The 20,171-nt window shown below is 27.4% G+C and overlaps 3 protein-coding genes across 3 annotated transcripts; 2 read left to right on the forward strand and 1 right to left on the reverse strand.

The window, feature by feature from the left end:
* Positions 1-583: 583 nt before the first annotated feature.
* OCT59_015473 (uncharacterized protein) lies at positions 584-1,259 on the reverse strand (the record flags this gene model as incomplete). The annotated part of the gene is made up of 2 exons (XM_066140030.1): positions 584-1,012; positions 1,203-1,259. The coding sequence occupies 2 exons, from the start codon at positions 1,257-1,259 to the stop codon at positions 584-586; spliced, it is 486 nt and encodes a 161-aa protein (XP_066002850.1).
* A 7,015-nt stretch (positions 1,260-8,274) lies between these two features.
* Positions 8,275-13,494, forward strand: OCT59_015474 (uncharacterized protein; the record flags this gene model as incomplete). The annotated part of the gene is made up of 9 exons (XM_066140031.1): positions 8,275-8,596; positions 8,671-9,495; positions 9,592-9,739; positions 9,817-10,741; positions 10,820-11,162; positions 11,233-11,361; positions 11,443-12,289; positions 12,649-12,951; positions 13,026-13,494. The coding sequence occupies 9 exons, from the start codon at positions 8,275-8,277 to the stop codon at positions 13,492-13,494; spliced, it is 4,311 nt and encodes a 1,436-aa protein (XP_066002851.1).
* Positions 13,495-14,201: 707 nt separating this feature from the next.
* Positions 14,202-19,715, forward strand: OCT59_015475 (uncharacterized protein; the record flags this gene model as incomplete). Its single annotated transcript, XM_025315558.2, has 11 exons — positions 14,202-14,442; positions 14,541-15,449; positions 15,524-15,665; positions 15,753-16,782; positions 16,870-17,215; positions 17,277-17,405; positions 17,497-18,389; positions 18,464-18,488; positions 18,572-18,671; positions 18,751-19,059; positions 19,134-19,715. 11 exons carry the CDS (start codon positions 14,202-14,204, stop codon positions 19,636-19,638), a joined length of 4,629 nt encoding a protein of 1,542 aa, XP_025182575.2. The 3' UTR covers positions 19,639-19,715.
* Positions 19,716-20,171: the final 456 nt, after the last annotated feature.

The following is a 20,171-nucleotide window of genomic DNA, read 5'->3' on the forward strand; positions in this document are numbered from 1 at the left end:
CATAATTTATGGCATATACATACCTTATTTTGCGTTATTTTTACAGGAATGTTTTTTGCGGAAAGTTGGCTGAACTTCCACATACCCCTACATGCTTTATATCTTGCTGGGAAAAGTTAAGGAGGTATAAGGCGTAATTGTTGTCTGATGCCAAGAACTCTATGAAACCACATGCAAATAGAATCTTCATACCTTTTCACATGTAGATCTACCCTGCAAGGGATATAGTTGGTTTTACGCCTGGCGATCTCAAAATTCCAAAGTCCTCAGCCTTTCATAACATATGCTTTTGTCGTCACTATTAACTTATAGGGTAGGTCCTGTGTTGCGTATAGACCTTCTTTCACATTTTTCTCATGTTTGTACGGGAAAAAATAGAGATACTGGTTAGCATATATATTTTCTTTTCGTTATATGCAAAAATTAATATGTCGCACAAGACCTGATTGATGATCCACTTATTTTTCTGTCGCACAGGAGTAACCTGCTTGTGACGCAAAAAATTCCGATCAATGATCACCGCTCCGGATTAGTTAGATCGGTAGAGTACCACCATTCCGTAGAGGGCTGTGTTAATTCTCGACTAAAGAAACGCGGAAATAATATTCTGTGCACCATCTGCTTGTCTAAGATAATCATTAAATGCGGTAACAAAATCGTTCGGAGTATCAGCCGTACCCATAATTATCGGAGGAGGCGCATTGTTATTATAGGCGACTTCTTCATCCTCGCTCTCGTCCTCAGAGCTAGAACATTCAGACTCTGTTTCAGTGTATTCCGAATCATAATATTCACTTAGATCAAGATTTCTCATAACTTTATGATGTTTGAAAAATTTGGTTATTATGATTTCTCCATCTGAATCCGTTGCAGTGAAATCAGGGAATAATAGCTCGTAAAATGTATGCAATGAAAAAGGTAATTCCCAAAGATTTTTTCTACAGCGATATTGTCTTTTTTCCCTTTCTTGTTCTTCGATCTCTTTAGGTTTATTAATGTATATTGGTGATGTCTGTCAACAGCATATCCTGTATGCATTAGCCATACATTTCCTAAAACCAAATCGTACTCAGGCTTATCAACAACTACAAAATTTGCTGTATCTATTTTGCGTATGCAAGGTACTATCTCATCAAAGATATTTGGCAAAGTGACAGAAACTTCTTTTCTATCAATCCAACCCCTTCTCATCACTTTCTTACCAGCATTTGTTGCGCAGGATATCTTGACCCATATTCTCTAGAAATATATAAATCCATTTTTTTGGCAAGCGCCTTACTTAAAGCTGGTATATAAAAGGTCTAAAACTGGCGAATTAATAGAACTATACTAGCACCTTGCTTCCTCACCAGTTCTATAACAGTTTCAGGTCACTACCATGGCACTATCATGACGTCGAGTTGGATCCTTAAACTAAAGATCGGTCAAAATTATGGCATAGTGTCAGCCAAAATTAAACGCAAATTTACTGCACTACCTGACATGATTTTTTTACCACAATTAGGCATTTAAACAGGCAATCAAACAGGCGCAAAGGGTAAGCACCTCAATATAGAATCCAGCATCCAACCAGGCATAGGAGGCCAGCACCCTCAACATAAAACAAGGTATCCAAAAAGCTACAGATGACTAGCAACCCCAATATAGAAATTAGTATGCAAAAGACTCAGAAACAAGAAGAAAAGCATGATATTTAGATTATATAGTGGTAGTTAGGTTAAATGGTGGGTGGTAGTTAGATTATATGGTGGTAAAAAATACAGATAGCAAGAAAGATTTAAAAGGATAGTTAGAGTATAAAAAAGATACCTAATATGTGAAAATAAATAGATTATATGGTGGTACTAATTAGATTATATTATTTAGATTATATGGTAATAATTAGATTATATTATTTAGATCATAATTATGATGGTATCCAGATTATATGGTGATATTTAAATCATATGGTGATATCCAGATTATATGAGTGGTGGTATTTAGATCATATGGTGGTAATATAATCTAGGGCAAGTGGAAATGTCCATATAATATAATTATATTATAATTATGGTGGTATCCCACTTCAGAAAATTTTCTTTGAATATATTTTCTTTAATGAAATGTGGAATAAGTGCTAGAAAAAAAAGCCAAATTGAAATGTTTTTTTAAAAAAAGTTTTATAAATAAAATAAATGTAAATTTAATCATTTAATTCATTTGATTTAGAACATTTGTTATTTTTTAAAAAAAAATTTGTTGATTTAATTTTTTTTTTTAACATTCATTCTCATATCTTACTAATATTTCATTTTTTCTTTTTTAGGTGATTAGATTTAGATGGGTCATAGTAAATAATAGATTAAGCATAAAGAATATGACCATTAAATAGAAATTTAATTTTATATAAATAATTAGCTTTTTCACAATTTAATATTATTTTTTCAGATAAAAGATTATAAATCATAATAAGATTGAGATATAACAAGACAAAATCAAGAATAATAATCTTATATAGTAAGTTAAGCGATACAAAGTAGTAAAAATGGTTTTTATAGTCTGACCGGGTCAGTTTTGTTAAGTCAAAAAAAAATTTTTATATTATTACTATACCGGGTGAGAATTTTTTAAAAATTGAAAAAAAATTTCGCATATAAAATTTTTGAAAAAAAAATTAAAAGCCAGGTTGCCAGGTTATTGATGAAATTTTTATATTATGAAAACCATAAAATTAAGTTTGTATGGCTTTATATTAGAAAAAAATATATTTTTCAGAATATTTACCCTTTTTTATCTATAATATATTGTATTTAGTATTATAAGTACTTAGAAAATTTCTATAAAAATAAAAATAAAAATAAGATAGTAAATTAACATTTTTAATTTTCTAAAATACTTTTTTGATTATCAAATTCCTTTACTTTTTATTTTTTTTTCTTAAATGGTACCAAAAATGTATTATATATATATTATATATATATTATACTATATTTATGGTACTGAAAGTTTATACTTGACAATTACATAATTTTCAATTTTCTGAGTCAATTCTGTATCATATGATCTGAAATTCAGTTAATAAAAACCCATGATTTCTTATATAAAGTATTAATAAATGCAGTTATTGGAAATTTTTTATTACATAAGATAAAATATAAGAAAAAGTAGATTTCAGCAATAAAAATATTTATAAAAGTCATATATTAATAAAATTTTTTTTTTTAAAAAAAAAAATTACATTCAATTTACTAGATTATATATGATAATTTGGGCTGGATTATCATAATACATGAAGTTAACCTGAATTACCATAAATTCTGATCAATATATTTTATTTTAAATTTAATCCTATCATATAAAAATCATACAATTTCAAATGTTTATAGCTTTTTACATAAATTTTCTTTTAAAAATCTGACCAGTAATTTGATAAGCTTATTTCAAAGAATAAAGTTACCAGTTTATTTTTTCTAAATTGTATTTTTTTTAAGGAGTTGAAAAATTTTTAAGTGTTGCATTTTTATTGTTGAATATAGACTTCTGGTTAAGGATGGGCCCTCAAATGATTTTTCAAATCCACAATATTGCGGATTTTAGAGTCAAATTACGATTAGTAATCCACAATTCCACAATTCTGATTTTTGATTGGCTGATGTTTTTAAATAATAAATTATTTTTTAAACGTTTTATAATGATAAATAAATAAAAATGTTTTTTAAATCAATATAATAAATTTATTTATTTATTTATTTATTTATTTGTTTATCATTCGTTTTAAGCATAGACTGATATTTTTCTAAATTGCATAACTGCGCCGTTTCCTAAAAAAATTCTGGACAATTTTTGTCCATTTTTTAAATAAATCTTCCTGCTATATAGTATATTTTCATTCAGCAACCCTATAAAAAAAAGTAGTTCAAATTGGACCAGTAGATCGTGAGATATTCGCAAAAAATGGAATTTTTAGGCTTTGTTTAGTACCTGGAGGTATAGGGTCAAATCCCCGATTTTTGCAAGATACCCAGAGTACTGTGGCCCACTATATATAGTAGATTATAGAGTGAAAATCAGATTATAGGGTGGTAATCAAATCATAAAGCAGTACTATAATCTAGTCTAAGTGGTATATCACTAAGCTTTTAATGACAGAAACCTTAAAGGTCAATTCTGCCAAATGCTAAGCAACTTTGAAGGTTACTTACGCTCTAATACTGCCAAGTTCTACAATTAAATTCTCTTACTCACCTTTTTATAATTATTAAGTAATGACTGCTTTTTTACGTCTATATTTTTCTTTTTTTCATTATTAGCTATGTTTTTGAGATTTTTGGTATAACACTATATCTTCTTTTCAAAAGGTTCGAATTTGCATATGTTTAAAATCTACTTAGAGGCATTGTTTTCAAAGTACTTATATACCTTAAGTATTGATATACTGTATATTAAAAGGAATGCAAGTAAATCATTTGATTATTATACTGTTTTACAAGACTAACAAGAATGTTTGCCAAAATGAAGAGAAATTAAGAACATACTATATAAAAAAAGTAAGTACTTTTACATCTAGAGAAAGGACAAATAGATATCAGACTACTTAAAAAAAAGTCACTGAAATATAAACAATATGAATGATGCAGTCACGTGAACAGTGTCTTCCAAATTGACGAATTGATGGGAAAGTATAATTTACAATCACATGCCTTAGTTTTTTGTAGTCTTTTTTCTGCAAAAAATTATGCCAATCTTGCATCATACAGCTCCTTTATTCTTTTAGTAAGAATTTTTCTGAGTATTACTTACACATCAATCTCACATGATGAAGTTTCCTGCCTTTGCTCTTCCTAACATTTCAAGGTGATAGGTTATATTCTATACCATTCACTTATTACATATAGGAAACTATTAAAAACAAAATTATCACTAGAATTCATATGTATTTCAAAGATTGATAGGGGAATCGCTCTAGCACAAACTCAGGTAAAATAGTGATCGGAGGTCATTTTGTTAGATGATCTTACCTGAGATACAATGCGGATGGTACATTGAAAGTTGAGATGTGACTGATGAATCGTTTCTGAAGTCACGTGATTCTAATCGTATGAACCTGACCATTAAGATCGGGTATTGGTTAATTCTGAAATATCACACGCAGCCCCTTTTCTCCAAATAGTAACTTTATTTTCAGATAATGGTACTAGCATAATATTTCTTGTAAACCCCTTCTTATAGCCTCTAAGCTAAACTTTGCACAAAATCCTGTTTAGGGTGGATTCATCATATGTAGTTCAACTAATGCCACTGAAAGAAATAGGTCTATGCTTTTAGTAACTTGTTTTCTATCAGGCCCAAATGTTTCATCAAAATCTACGCTATCGCTAGTGAATGTTTTTGTGATATATAGTATTTATATTTTTTGATGCAAAGGAAAAATTAGTATAAAATAGTGAAATATACAATATGCTTTTTTTTTATCGAAAATCGCATAAAAAAAGTAATAAATTCAACTTGTAATGATTGTAGGCGAGTACACAGGTTTCTCTGTTATATTATTTCTTTTGCTTTTACATCTAGAAACCAGATGAAAAATATTTGGTTTGAGACAAAATTTCATTCATTCATTTATTTATTTTACTTAGCATCTTAAATTTCTTAATTTACCAGGAAACGGAAACTTCTAAAGTGCTGTTTAATGATCGTCACGACGTCACGTGCAGAACGGACTTATGACTAATAATTGGATTTTACTGTTATAATATCACTACTATATTATCATATTAAATTATAGTTTAGATAATTTTGCTACACTAACAAATATATTAATATAATTTTTTGATATTATATAATATTTTTTTACAAATAAATTTTTTAATATTTTAATAGGTTTGCACAAATTTATATCAAGAACTAAATGCGGGTTAATTTTATATTATTAAGCAGTAACAGGTAAACCAAATGTTATTTTTAATACTCCATAAATCATAGTGAAATTAGTAACTGTAACGATTCAGTAGTTGTTAAATAGAAAAAAATAATTTTAAGTGTCGTTACTGATGCTGTTTTCACTTTGTTACTAAAAATAAAAACAAAATAATTTTAAACCTTTTCTTCTTTGAAGTGTTAGATATATTCCAAACTTCTAGATTCAAGTAATACAAGTAATTTACAATTTCACGCTACTTATTACCGATTAATTTTTTGTGTCAAGTCATACAGAAATATATGCATAACCTGTAGAAGGATCATACACTTGTACAAATTAAAATGCACGTGACTTTTGTACGATACTAAATTTAAATTAAAAAATTTTTTTTTGACTACAACAATAAACCGGCAATAGCTCAGTTGGTAGAGCGGGAGACTGTAGTGAGATAAAAATCTCAGCCTGTTATCTCTAGGTCGCTAGTTCAAATCTGGCTTGCCGGAAATTTTTTGTTCTTTTTTTTTTATCTCGCAGCGAATATTGTGTTTTTATTTGTGGCGCAGATATTAATAGTAAAACCAGTAAAGCAAGATGACTATGATGACTGTGAAAATCACAAATGCAGTATTGAACATTGTTAAAAATTGTCTAAGCCCTAAAAATGTGATTTGCATATGACTTAACCAATACTATGTTTTTCTGCCACAATTTGTACAACATTAAAAAGAATTTCGAATTCTTTCGTGATACTGTATATATATAAGACGACCTCACATACACTGATGTATAACTAGCCTTATTTGTCCATAAGTTTCATCACGTTCTTCATACTATTGATTTAGGTTCTTTCTTCGCTAATCACCTCACCTTTCGTACCATTGCATCTATTAATTTCGTTATATGCTCTTAAAAGTAATTCTCACTAGAATACTATTATCGTTATACTTGTTTCAAATTTCGTGTACCTCAGGACTTCAGTTTGGGTAAAAAATTTTTTTTCGATAAATTTCTGGACTTGTGAAACAAACCTTTTTTATAAGATAAATCTTTCGTTTCTGATCTTCTCTAAGAAAATTCTTTATCGCCAAAAATAATACAAAACAGTATACTATATAACAAGAATTTAATATCTCAAATTATTTTAGAAAAAAATTCATGAAGTAATGAAAAGACGATGGAATTCTAATCCATTAAAAATACTTTACTATGGTGTTTTTAGTGAATACTATTATCATGTTAATGAGTGCTTCTATAGGACTTCCATACCTTCTATCTATGCGTTTCTCAATTTAATTCGGTTAAGAAAAAATTTTATTAAATACAATAATACCTGAGTATGATTATAAATCATCATGTTTAAAAAATAACTCTGCATTATCTGTTATACGTAATTTTATTTTTATTTTCTTTAAATGACACTCATAGTATATTCGAAACCGTTGTATTTAATGTTTGTATTCAAAGAAAAATGATCATCAAAATTCTATGACTGAAATATTGAAGAAGTTCAGAATCTTTCTAGGATGACTAAAACGTATCTCACTAAGTCGAAATACCTGAAACTATTTTTATGCTTAATATAAATAAATTCATTGTAAGAAAAAGAAGTTCTTTGTTTGTGCTTAATTGATTTCACAATGAATGAATGAATGAATGAATGAATAAATAAGGAAATTGTATGAAACGAAATAAGGAAAATGAATGCGATGTACAGACCTGTACATATTTAAAAAAATCGATTTATTGCCGGTAGATTATCCGAAAAGGAAATGACTAATTGCTCGTTTCAACTTATTGCGTGTTTTTTTAGCGAGTGTAATTCATTTTCATGTTTTAATATAAGTCGATTGAAATTTCTTAATACAGATTACAAAGTAATTTTACTTAAGGTTGTAAATAAATTATATCATATATAGTAATTAATTAATTTTTTAAAAACTTTGAATCTTTAACAGACAAGGTTCTTACAATATTATGTCGTTTTCTTATTACAGATTACAAAAGTAATTTAAATTATGGTTGTTACACAGTATTACTTTATTAAGGTATTCTGTTTATTAATCGTTAACGTAACGTATTATGTTATAGATGAGGCCATGTGTTTGCTTAGAAAAGTCCATCGACTGAAGATCATGAAACAAATTGTTAGAGATACCGGAAAAATGTGTCCGGCCAAACATTTTTTTAATAAATAAATATCTCGCTAAACAATTAAAGCTAGAAAGCAAAATTATTTTACATCCTTTAGAAATTTCAGGACTTAAAATAAGCCTGCGGAAGATATACCGTTCACATTACTCTACTAATTACTACAACTCATACCTACATCACCTCGATTATCAAAATCAGTACAGTATATCAAATAAATTAACAAAATGTCTATATCTTCCACATCTACAATTTATAATCCTAATAGTCCTTATGAAAATGAGAATTTTGTGGATTCTCAAGAAGTAAATTTTGTTAAAATTGATACAAATAAGATTGATAAAACCGATGGCGGTAATAAGGATAATAATGGGATACTTGAGCGATCACATACAACATGTACAATAAAGAGTAGATACAGTAGATACAGTAGATACCAAGAGAAATCCGTATTTGATATTCAAAAGGAGGATGATGAACTTGAGAGAGAAGAAGATTATCAAATTTCAATTAGTCAAGATGGAAAATTTGTTATTACATTCGATACAGGTATAAAGAATACGTTACAAATAATCGCTTACTATACAATTTATCTTTATTTTTTTATTTTTTGTTTTTTTTAGCAAACCTTCGGATCAAAGTTTACAAAAATGTTGATCACCGTTCATTCACAGCCAAGAAAAGAAACTCTCAACAAAATTTCGAACAGAGAGAATCTTGGGAGGAGAATAAACCGATCGCATATTTTAAAATAAATGCTGATTATTTAACTATTGAAAAATTTTATGACAATAATCTTGACAATAATAATGGTGGTTCTTCAAATACTCGCACAAAAAATATAGGAAAGCTAAAGAAAGATAGATGGAGTTTTGACATATCGAATATGCAAAATCGTAATAACGATAAGATCATTTTTGTTGCCGTATCTCATATTGTTGATGATGATATGAGGGGACCAAAGAAACAAAATGATTGTAAGTTAGTAAAAAAAGGATTTAAGAAAGAAAATAAAATTAATGATAATGTCAAACTTAATATGTCTGTCGCACCTGATAAAGTCAAAGATAAAAAAAGTACAGCAATATATTGTCTTATGTTTATTGAAGATGGAAATTATTCTATTAATAAAAAATATCCTGTGCCTTGTTATTTTTCCAACGTTTCAGGAATAAGTAAATTTGTACAAGATTTAGATAATACCAATCAAAATATTTTAAAAAAATTTGTATTATTAAACTATAGTGGAATATATGATTTTAAATACGATAATAATTGGATTAATTTTAGTTTTAATGAGAGGTTTGATTACCCAAAAAGTGTTGAGATTGAATTAGGTCATTTGCATAAAAATAATTTATCGGATTGTATGAATAAGCTTCTTACGTGTCTTTATAATCAATATTTCTTGGTCGAACAGTATAAAAATAATGTACAGGCACTTGAAGGTAAATAATGTAACTAGTAATTATTGATTTTTTTATACTATATATACTATATATATGCAATATATAAATCTTTAACGAATTTTACGTATGCTATAGTTTATAATCTCGCAGAAATGAAATTAGAAACTATGGCAAAAAGAGTCGAAAAAAAGGATAAGCACATAAGAAGATACAATAAAAACACTTTCTCAATTAGTAAGCAAAAATTGCAACTCTGTTTTACGCGAGGACTTCAATCTATCAAGTGAGTAATAATTTTCTTTCAAGTCACGTGTTCTAAAAAATAATTTATATATTAAATAATAATGTTATTTTATTAAGGTTGTACTTTATGGAAAATGGTCTGGAGATTGTGTCAAAAAAGTTTAATGAAATAGAAAAAATATATTCATTAGAATTCATTAATAACGATGAGAAATTACTTATAATAGGCGAAGACCCTGAAGAAAAATTAAAGTTTATAATTTGGGATCTATATAATACCGGCAAGGTTGAAACAACAGCGTTGGACGATTTTCTTACGATAGAAGAATTTGATACTCGTTTAGCTAGGACATCGGGAAATCTTTTACAAGTTAATTATAAAGGAAAAGTTACTTCTGTTCTTAAAAATATTGAAGAAAAGTTAAAAAGAAATGAATCAAAGGAAACAAATAATATTTTGAGGATATATTCAAAAGACGAAAATCATAGATATTTCGATAAATGTATAGAACCATGGGTGGTTGATGATGATGAAACACATTCTTATTGTTTATGTGATAATGATGATGAGACTTTACAACTTGTAATTGGAAGATCTACTGTTCAAATTTGGCATCAAATCAAAGATGACAGTAAGTGTAAAGATGAACTTCCTAACAAAGGAGAACCATTCCTTGAATATATATGGACGAATGGTATTCCGATAGACCAAGTGAGGAAGGCAACAAGATTGCGAATTAAAGAATTTAAGTATGGACTAAGTAATAATGTACTGAACGATTTTAAGTTGAAAGTTTATTGGTATGAAAGAGTTCAAGATGGGAAGATCAAAGAGAATGAAGAAAAAATAATGATGATGGAAGATATTGAAATAGAGAACGGTGAAGCGGGAAAGAAAATGGAAAGAATGGGAAGGAAAGAAAAAACAATCTTACGACAAGACATTAATGATAAGGTTAGCGCAGTCAGACACGCATGTAAAGCATTGGAACACCTTAATAAACGTGCAAAATATCTTGTAAATTACGTCAGTAAACATCGCGTAAGTGTTTTATAATGAATGATTTAAAAAATTTGGTTATCTTTATGATAAAAGTGTAAATATATTCTTTTTCTATAGTACGAGGAAATGGTTGCATATATTAATCATATAATATGGAGGTTTATTAAATATAAACCTAACGAATATAAATTGTTGGATGTTCGACATAACGTCATGAAAAATTTAATTCTTGGCGATTGCGATTATTTAATAAAATTTATATTGTTTGGAAACAATGATGATCATAAAAAGGAAAAGTTCATTATTAAACATATACCAAGGAGTACACTCTGGAAAAAGCATCGATCGTTTATAAAAGAGGATGATCTCAACCCCTTTGAAAAAGAAGACGATAAATCAAATGAAAACGATAAAATCGTACCAACGAATGATATGGAATTAGCAATTTATCATTGCAAAGGTAAAATATATACTTGTTTGCGTGACATTATTTCGGACTGATCAATATGAAACTATTTTTTATTTTATAGGACGTGAACTTAAAGATACAATAACTGTTGCTTATCTTTTGGAATATTATTCTCAACATGCAAGAAATAATACGGGTTGGATGAGCACTGTTTCTAAAGCACTTCCTTTGTTATACAAATACAATTACGGTTCGTTAATTTTAATTTTATTTTTTTATCATCAAGAAAAAATTTTGAAATGAATTTGTCGAATTTACAAATTTTTATTAGATGATTATGCTAGAAAGTTGTTTCGTAAGGAATGTTTTGCAGAACAGGATCACTTTTCATCACAAGACCCATATGATATTATTCCGGAAGAACATATAGTAAGATGTAATCGTGACACCAACTTTAGAGCATTCAGACCTATAGATAAACTGCAGTCCGATAAGGATAAATTTTACAAATGGATTCTGAAATTATTTAAATCTTTCGAAATTATTACGTTCAAATTCGTTGAAAACTTTGATAATGATCTTGGAAAGCCACCAATAGCTTTACGAGTGGTTCCTCTTCCCGAATTTACTGTAAATAAAATTCCACGAAAAAGAGTAGAAAACAATTTAATGAAATTTATCGTGAATATTTTTTGGATGTTATTAATACCACGATGGTATAAAATTAGTCGAAATGAAAAGAATCTGTTAAGCCCATTTTCAAAGGTGATACGATATGAGAATAATGATGATATGTATGACAACCCTGCAACTGAAGCGGTTATCGATTTTCTATGGAGAAGAGCAAGAAATTTTTTTCTCCTTCTTTTTCTACGATATCTTATTTTTAGTTTATGCTTTTGTTATGTTAGTTGGGCATATATTAATTATGAAGTTGCGAATGAAGGATTTCGAAATATTTTAGTTGTATCATTTGCTATATTTTATTATTTAGCATTTTATTTATTAGTTACTGAAATGATACAATTATGTTATCACGGGCCTAGAAAATATTTCGGAGCTATATTTAACATATTTGATATAATTTCGACTGTAATTCCAACAATAGTAATGACAGGCTTATATATGAACTTTCAATTCGCCGATGGTTTTGGAAGTGTTACAACACTTGACACTCAGTTAGTTGTAATGATATCATTTTCTATTCTTTTGATTTGGATAGAAATGATTTTATATCTTCGTTTGAAGTCAGGTAAATAAATTTTATTTTTTCTTTTTTTTTAAAAAAAAAGTTTACAATCAATCATTTGTTAATTGTTTTTTACTTCAATACTTTTTTATTTTAATAGAAATTGCCATTTACATTTACTATGTTATAATAATCTTTAAAACCGTATTTCCGTTCATTTTATTTACTATAACTGTAATGATTGCATTTGCACACTCGATGTCATGATCGTTTCCAATTTTTTTTTTTAACAAACTTTGATTTTATCGTAGAATTTAATATTAACTTTGCTTTATATCTTTCTTATAGGTTTATTCTGCTTAACAATCCGGAACATATAAATCCTAAAGTTACTTCATTTAGTGGACAAGCTACAAATGCTCAAACAGATGAAACATTTAATGTTAAACTTCAATCTGATTTTAATCCCAGAGATAAGAACGACAATCCATTTTCTTATATATTAACATCAATAGAAGCTGCATATTTTTGGCTTAACGGTAATTGGGTACAAAGAGATACATTCAGTTTTTGGGCAGTCGATGTATTAAGTTTATTTGCTAGCATTTTCTTCGTAACAATATTACAAAATATGTTGATTGCTTTCATGGGGTAGGTTTTAATAAAAATGTTTTAAAAATATTAATTATCAAATTTATTTAAAAAGATTAATATTATTCTTATAGTGGTGTGTATGAAGAAGCAGCAACTAAAGGTAGACAAGCTTTGTTGAGGTATCGAGCAAATCAAATAGCAGATTATGAAGCTCTTCATCATATTCATTTTCGACATCAAGAACCAAATCCAAGGAATATTTATTATATTGGTCAATCTAAAAATTTTGTAGAATGGTATAAAAGTAGAAAAAATGATCAAGGCGAGATTTATAAAGATTTTGAAGAAAAATCTACCATTATAAAGCACGCTTTTAATGAGACCGATTATGATAAAGTTTCAATTTGGAAATTTGATGATTGTTCAACAACTACTACTATAGAAGTTGCAGAAAGTCCTAAAGAAGAAAATTCAGTATCAAAAAATGATCAAAAAGTTATTTTGAACGAAATTAACGAAATGAAAAAATTGAGAGATAATATAGATTTTATAATTGATCAATTGTGTAATAAATTTAATCTTAATAATAATAATAAATAAATAATCACATAATAATAATATAATCTTTATATATAGTATATGCTAATTATTGGGCGGAGTTCTTAATAAAAAGTATTATTAGTTAGGCTATTAGAAACCAACGTCAGAAATATTGGTCACATTAGGATCCAGTAGCCAGTTTATTTTTAAATTTTATTTTAAAATTTACTTTCCAGGATATATGCTGTCCAACGAATCTATATTTGAAACGTTTGCTTAACCAAATGTGCGATAGATCAATTTTCATCTACCGATTCAAATATACCAATTACATACTATAAAAGTTATATTAATTCGCTGATCATATTTTTTGTTATACAAACAAATTTAAAATGGATTAACTATAAAAAAAATTTTTCTTGTCCGTCATTTAAAATAATCGATTTTTTTTTAGGACACCTATAGTTATGTTTTGCTTTTAAATTTAGGAGATCTGTTGTATTATAATACACAAATTACTAAATCTTTATTAGCAAAAAGAAAAAAAAAGAACCAGACTCATTCGCGACAAAAAAGGTTCTCATTCCCTCGTTTCGGTTTCAGTTATAAAAGGCAATATGGTGGTCATACAAAATGATGGCTACACAAGAAATAAGGTTTCTTTGTTTAAACAGTATAATTTGTTTATCAAGGGTTTTTTTTTTACTTTTTGTCCTTTTCTTTTTTTTAAAAAATAAAATTAAAATTAAAAATTTATATATAAAAAAATGTCTTTAGCTGAACCAGCTAATAGTTATAATGTTAATAGTAGTAATATAAGTTATCAGGAAAGGTTATCGATTGATAAGGAAATATTCAGAAATTTAAAAAAGAGTTTGAGCTTCCTTAGTCCTAGGGATGACACAAGTGATAAATTATCAAGTACTGAAAATGATCCAATTTTCAATAAGGAACGATATCAAATCGAGATTTCTCAAGATGGTAAATTTGCTGTAACATTTGATACAGGTAAAGTTCATTTTAAAACATAGATTTATGTGATATTTATTATAATTTTAATTGTAAAACTAAAAAAAAATGAGCCCTTTTTTTTTTTATAAAAAAAGCAAACCTTCGGATTAGAGTATTGGAAAATACAGATCATCGTCAATTCAGATTATCTAGAGATAAGGTCGATGTTTCTTCTACTTCAGAACAATTTTTCTACAATCTTAATGATGATGAAGTTACTAGTAAATCAACCCATTCTATCAATCCGAATGATGAAGAAATTAATGAAACAATAGCTTATTTCCAAATAAGCGAAAAATTAGATATTGTTAAGTTCTATGATCAATATCCTCGATATGTACATCGAGAAACTGGCATTGACGTTGAAGATGATACGGACGACAGATATAGATGGGGTTTAGATATATCAAATGTACAAAGTTATCAAGGCAAATATTTTATCTTTATTGCTGTATCCCGCATAGATGTTAGTGAGGATATGAAAGGAAAAGTGAATGCTGATACAAGATCTGATTATAAGAAAAACACTATAAAAAAAAGATTTGAAAGAATTAATGAAACTTCTAATCCAGATGTTAGACTTGAATTTATAGGATTTAAACCAAATGAAACTAAAAAAGGAACAGCGGTTTACCGTCTTAAATTAATAAAGGACGAAAATAATGACCTTACTCTTAAATTATGTCCCGTAACTTATTATTATTCTGACAGCGTTTCAGGAATATGTAAATTTATACAAAATTTAGACGATATCGATCAAAATAATTATACTTTTAAAAGATTTGTAGTATTGAACTTTAACGGAATATATAATTTTGAGTATGATTTTGAGTATAGAAATCTTGATTTAAATACGAGATTTGATTACCCAAAAAGTATTGAAAATGAACTACGACATTGGCATAAAGAAAATTTGGAAGACTGTATGGATAAACTTCTTACGTGTCTTTATGATCAATATTTTTTAGTCGAACAATATAAAGATAATGTACAGACGCTTGAAGGTAAAATATCATAATTGATATTATTTATTTCATTACAATATATTTTTGAATTTATACTAACAAAAAATTATTAGTTTATGATCTGGCAGAAATGAGCTTAAAAACTACTCCAAAAAGAGTCGAAAAAAAAGATAAGCACGTTAGAAAGTTTAATCACAATACTTTTTCAGTCAGTAAACTACAAATTTGTTTTACTCGGGGACTTAGTTCTATTAAGTAAGTTTATTTTTAGTTTTTCGATTTTGTCATTTTATTATTTATTTATTTATTTATCTTTTTCATTCGATTTTAATTATCTATTAGGTTGTACTTTATGGAGAATGGTTTGGAGGTCGTATCAAAAAAATTTGATGAAATAGAAAAAATTTATTCACTAGAATTCATTAATAGTGATGAAAAGTTACTTATAATAGGCGAAAAAAAGGATCAGGTGAAACTTGTGATCTGGGATATCTATAATACTGTAAAGGCCGAAACGATAACGTTAGAAAATTTTTCTATCACAGATCTTAGTAATCGTTTGGCTAGAACTTCAGGAAATATTTTACAAGTTGATGAAGTAGGAAGGGTTACATCAGTTCTTAAAAAAATCGACAATAAATTAAAACAAAATACACCAAAAGAAGCAAAAGAAAATTTTAAAAAAAAATATACAAATAAAAAATCAGGTGAAAAACTTGATGGAAAAATGGACGGAAATCATACGATACACTATGATAAAGGATTTGATCCAATAGTTATTGATAAAGAACCTTGGGTGATAGATGAATATGAAAGAAATTCTTATTGTCTTTATCAAAAGAAAGAAGGAACGAGAATACAAACTTTACAACTTATAGTTGGCAGATCCACGGTTCAAATTTGGCATCAAGTCTGTGATAATAGTAAGTCTAAAGATGAACTTCCTAACAAAGGAGGACCATTTCTTGAATATATATGGGCGAATGGTATTCCGATAAATCAAGAAAGGAAAACAACGAGATTAAGAATTGGAATGTTTAAATATAAACCAAATGATGGATCAAGTCATATATTAGATGATTTTTATTTGAAAGTTTATTGGTATGAAAGAGCTTCGAATGTGAATAATAAAGGGAAAACAGAACAAGAAATTAGAGAATTGGAGGATAAAGAAATTGAAAAAATGGAACGTAATAGAAAAGCGGGAAAGGAAATGGAAAAGGATGGTGGAATTATGGAAATGAAAGAAAAAGTAATTCAGCGGAAAGATATTATTGAAAAAGTTAATGCGGTAAGACGCGCTTGTAGAGCATTGGAACATCTTAATAAACGCAGAAGTTTTCTTGTGACTAATTATATTAAAATACATCAAGTAGGTTGATTATAATTTTATTTATTTATTATTTAAACTTTTTTTAGGAAAAATAGAAAGTAATTAAAATTTCTTTTTAATTAAAAGTATGAGGAAATGATAATGTATATTCAACATATAGTCTGGAGGTTTGCTAAATGTAAACCTGAAGAATTTAAATTATTAGATGTTCGACATAACGTCATGAAAAAGTTAATTCTTGGTGATTGCAATTATTTGATAAAACTTATATTGTTTGGAGACAAAAGTAATAAAGATAATGGAAATGAAAAAAAAGAGGAATTCGTAATCAGACATATACCAAGAAGTGTGTCTTGGCCAGGAAAAGAATTTATAAGAGATGATGACCTTCGGTTTAATAATGGTAGTCTAGTATTAGAAGATAATGAAAGGCCAGAAAATGATATGGAATTAGCAATTTATCGGTACAAAGGTAAATTGACCTTATGACGTTGTTTATATCGTTGATCAATAACTTGATTTTATATTTATAGGTCGTGAACTTAAAGATACTGTTGTTGTTGCTTATCTTCTGGAGTATTATTCTAGTCATGCAACAGATTATGCCGGTTGGATGAGTACTGTATCTAAGGCATTACCTTTATTATTTAAATATAACTACGGTTCGTTTTTTTCTTTCGTTTTTAATTTTTATTCTTCATTCAACACTTCAAAAGGAATTATGATATTCACAAAATTTATCTTATAACATAGATGATTATGCCAGAAAGCTATTTCGTAAAGAATGTTTTGCAAATCAAGATTACTTTTCAGCACAAGATCCTTATAATATTATCCCAGTAGAATATCAAGCGAAACGTAACCATAACATTAAATTTAGGGCATTTAGAATAGACAAACTGCAATCCGACGAGTATAAATGGTACAATAGAATTGGAAGATTATTTGATCCTTTTAAAAAAATGCGCAAAATCATTGAAGATTTTGATAATTACCTTGAGAAGTCGCCATTAGCTTTAAGAGTTGTTCCTCTTCCTGAGTTTACCATAGATAGAATTCCACAGAAAAATGTAGAACAAAATCATAGATTAAAAATTGCTTTAAATATTTTTTTGTTCTTATTTATACCACGATGGTACAAAATTAGTCGAGATAAAAAGAAACTGTTAAGCCCTTTTTCTAGGGTGGTACGATACGAGAATAATGATGATATGTATGACAATCCAGCAACCGAAGCGGTTATTGATTTTCGTTGGCAGAAAGCGAGAAATTTCTTTTTCTTACTTTTTATTCGATTTCTTGTTTTTGCCTTTTGTTTCATATTTATTAGTTGGCAATATTTGAGTCATGAAGTTATAAGTGAGAGATTGCGAAATTTTTTATTTGCATTAATTATCATATTTTATTATTTAGCATCATATTTACTCGTTACTGAATTAATACAGTTATATTTTCACGGTCCTAGAAAATATTTTGGTGATATATTTAATAGTTTTGACATAAGTTCCATTTTACTTCCCATGATAGTAATGTCAATAATGCTTCAAGATTTTAAATATTCTGATGGCTTTGCAAGCGTTGAATCAGTTGATATGGGATTGATGGTGGGGACATCATTCTCAATTTTCTTTCTTTGGATCGAATTTGTAAGTTTTTTTTACAATTATTTGTTCTTTTACATATCAATTGACTTAATATTAACGGGCGATTTATAAATTAGATTTTATATCTCCGTCTAATATCAAGTAAGTATAAAATTTAACTTTGTTATTAATAATATTGCATAAACAAATTATTGACTAATTATTTTTATTTTTTAATCAATTAGAAATAGCTATTTATATTTACTATGTTATATATATCGTCAAAAACATATTTCCATTTATTGTGTTTATGTTCATTGTAATAATAGGATTCGCGCACACAATGTATAATCATTTTCAAGATGTTTATTGTTCATTTATTTTAATTTAATTCAATTAATAATAATTTTTTATTTATATCTAGGTTCGTTTTACTTAAGAACCCTAATAATCCCCAAATTAATTTGAAATCAGATACATTAAGTGGAACTGCTGAAAATTTAAATAATGAAACATTATTTAATATTAAGCTTGTATCTGATTATGATGTTCAAGACAAGAATGATAACCCGTTTTCATCCTTTTCTACGGCAATAATGGCCGCATATTTTTGGTTAAATGGTGATTTGATTCAAAGAGATCATTTTGATTTTTGGGTTATTGATTTATTTACCTTAATTGCTAGTATTTTTATTGTAACTGTTTTACAAAATATGTTGATTGCTTTCATGGGGTAAGTTATTATTATTAACGATATTCATTAATAAATGCGATTTTATTTAATATTATTTGTTTATTTTATTTTAGTGGAGTATATGAAAGAGCAGAAACTAAGGGTAGACAAGCTTTATTAAGATTTAGAGCGAATCAAATAGCAGATTATGAAGCATTAGAACATTTTCATTTTTGGCCTCCTGAAACCGAACCAAAATATATTTATTATGTTGGTCGATCTAAAAATTTTCAAGAATGGTATGAAAAGAAAAAAGATGATCAGGGTGAAATTTATAAAGATTTTGAAGAAAAATCTACAATTAATAATCAAGCTTTTATAGATGTTGATTATAATGATGTATCAATTTGGAAATTCGATGATAATAATTCATCTAATACCAAAGGTAAAAAGAGGGAAGATTCTACTGATTCTTCAAGGCTATCAAAAATAGTGGAAGAAAATAATAATACTCCTGTAAATTCCTTAGAAAAATCACAAGATGTGGTTTTGAATGAAATTAATGAAATGAAAAAAATGAGAGATAATATTAATAATTTAATTAATCAAATGTATATTAAATTTAATATACCTCAATGAATGGTACAATTTTGTAATATTAGCAATGTGTAACATAAAATAGACAATTTTTATAGAAAGAATTATTTAATTTTTTTATAAAAAAAAAAGTAATAAAAAAAACAATTTATTACGTTTTATTCTTATTTATACCTTAGTACTAAATTCGAACTATAATTTCATTTATTTGTATTAAAACGATAATTTTTGGTATTAATTTAACGTTTGATACATCGATCCTCTTTTTTTGATATCGCGGTCTTTATCCGTAATAAAATCCGGTTAAAAAAAATATTCGGTTTATATCTAAAAAAGCTTATTTTAACAAATATAATTAATGAACGCCACGAGCAAATGACTGTTTTTATAGCAAAAAAATTTTCTTTCACGTGAACATATGCTTCTTGCTCTTTATTCTGATAGGCTGTGCACTTAAGGAACGCAGATTATATGGAATGGATGTGTAATTATTTAAATATAATTATTGTTTATTTTTTAGTTCTAAATTATTTTCTATCAGAAAGAATTTATAAAACTTTTAACAGTTTTATCTT

The sequence above is a fragment of the Rhizophagus irregularis genome, chromosome 23 (genome assembly GCF_026210795.1).
Source record: "Rhizophagus irregularis chromosome 23, complete sequence".
NCBI lineage: Eukaryota > Fungi > Glomeromycota > Glomeromycetes > Glomerales > Glomeraceae > Rhizophagus > Rhizophagus irregularis.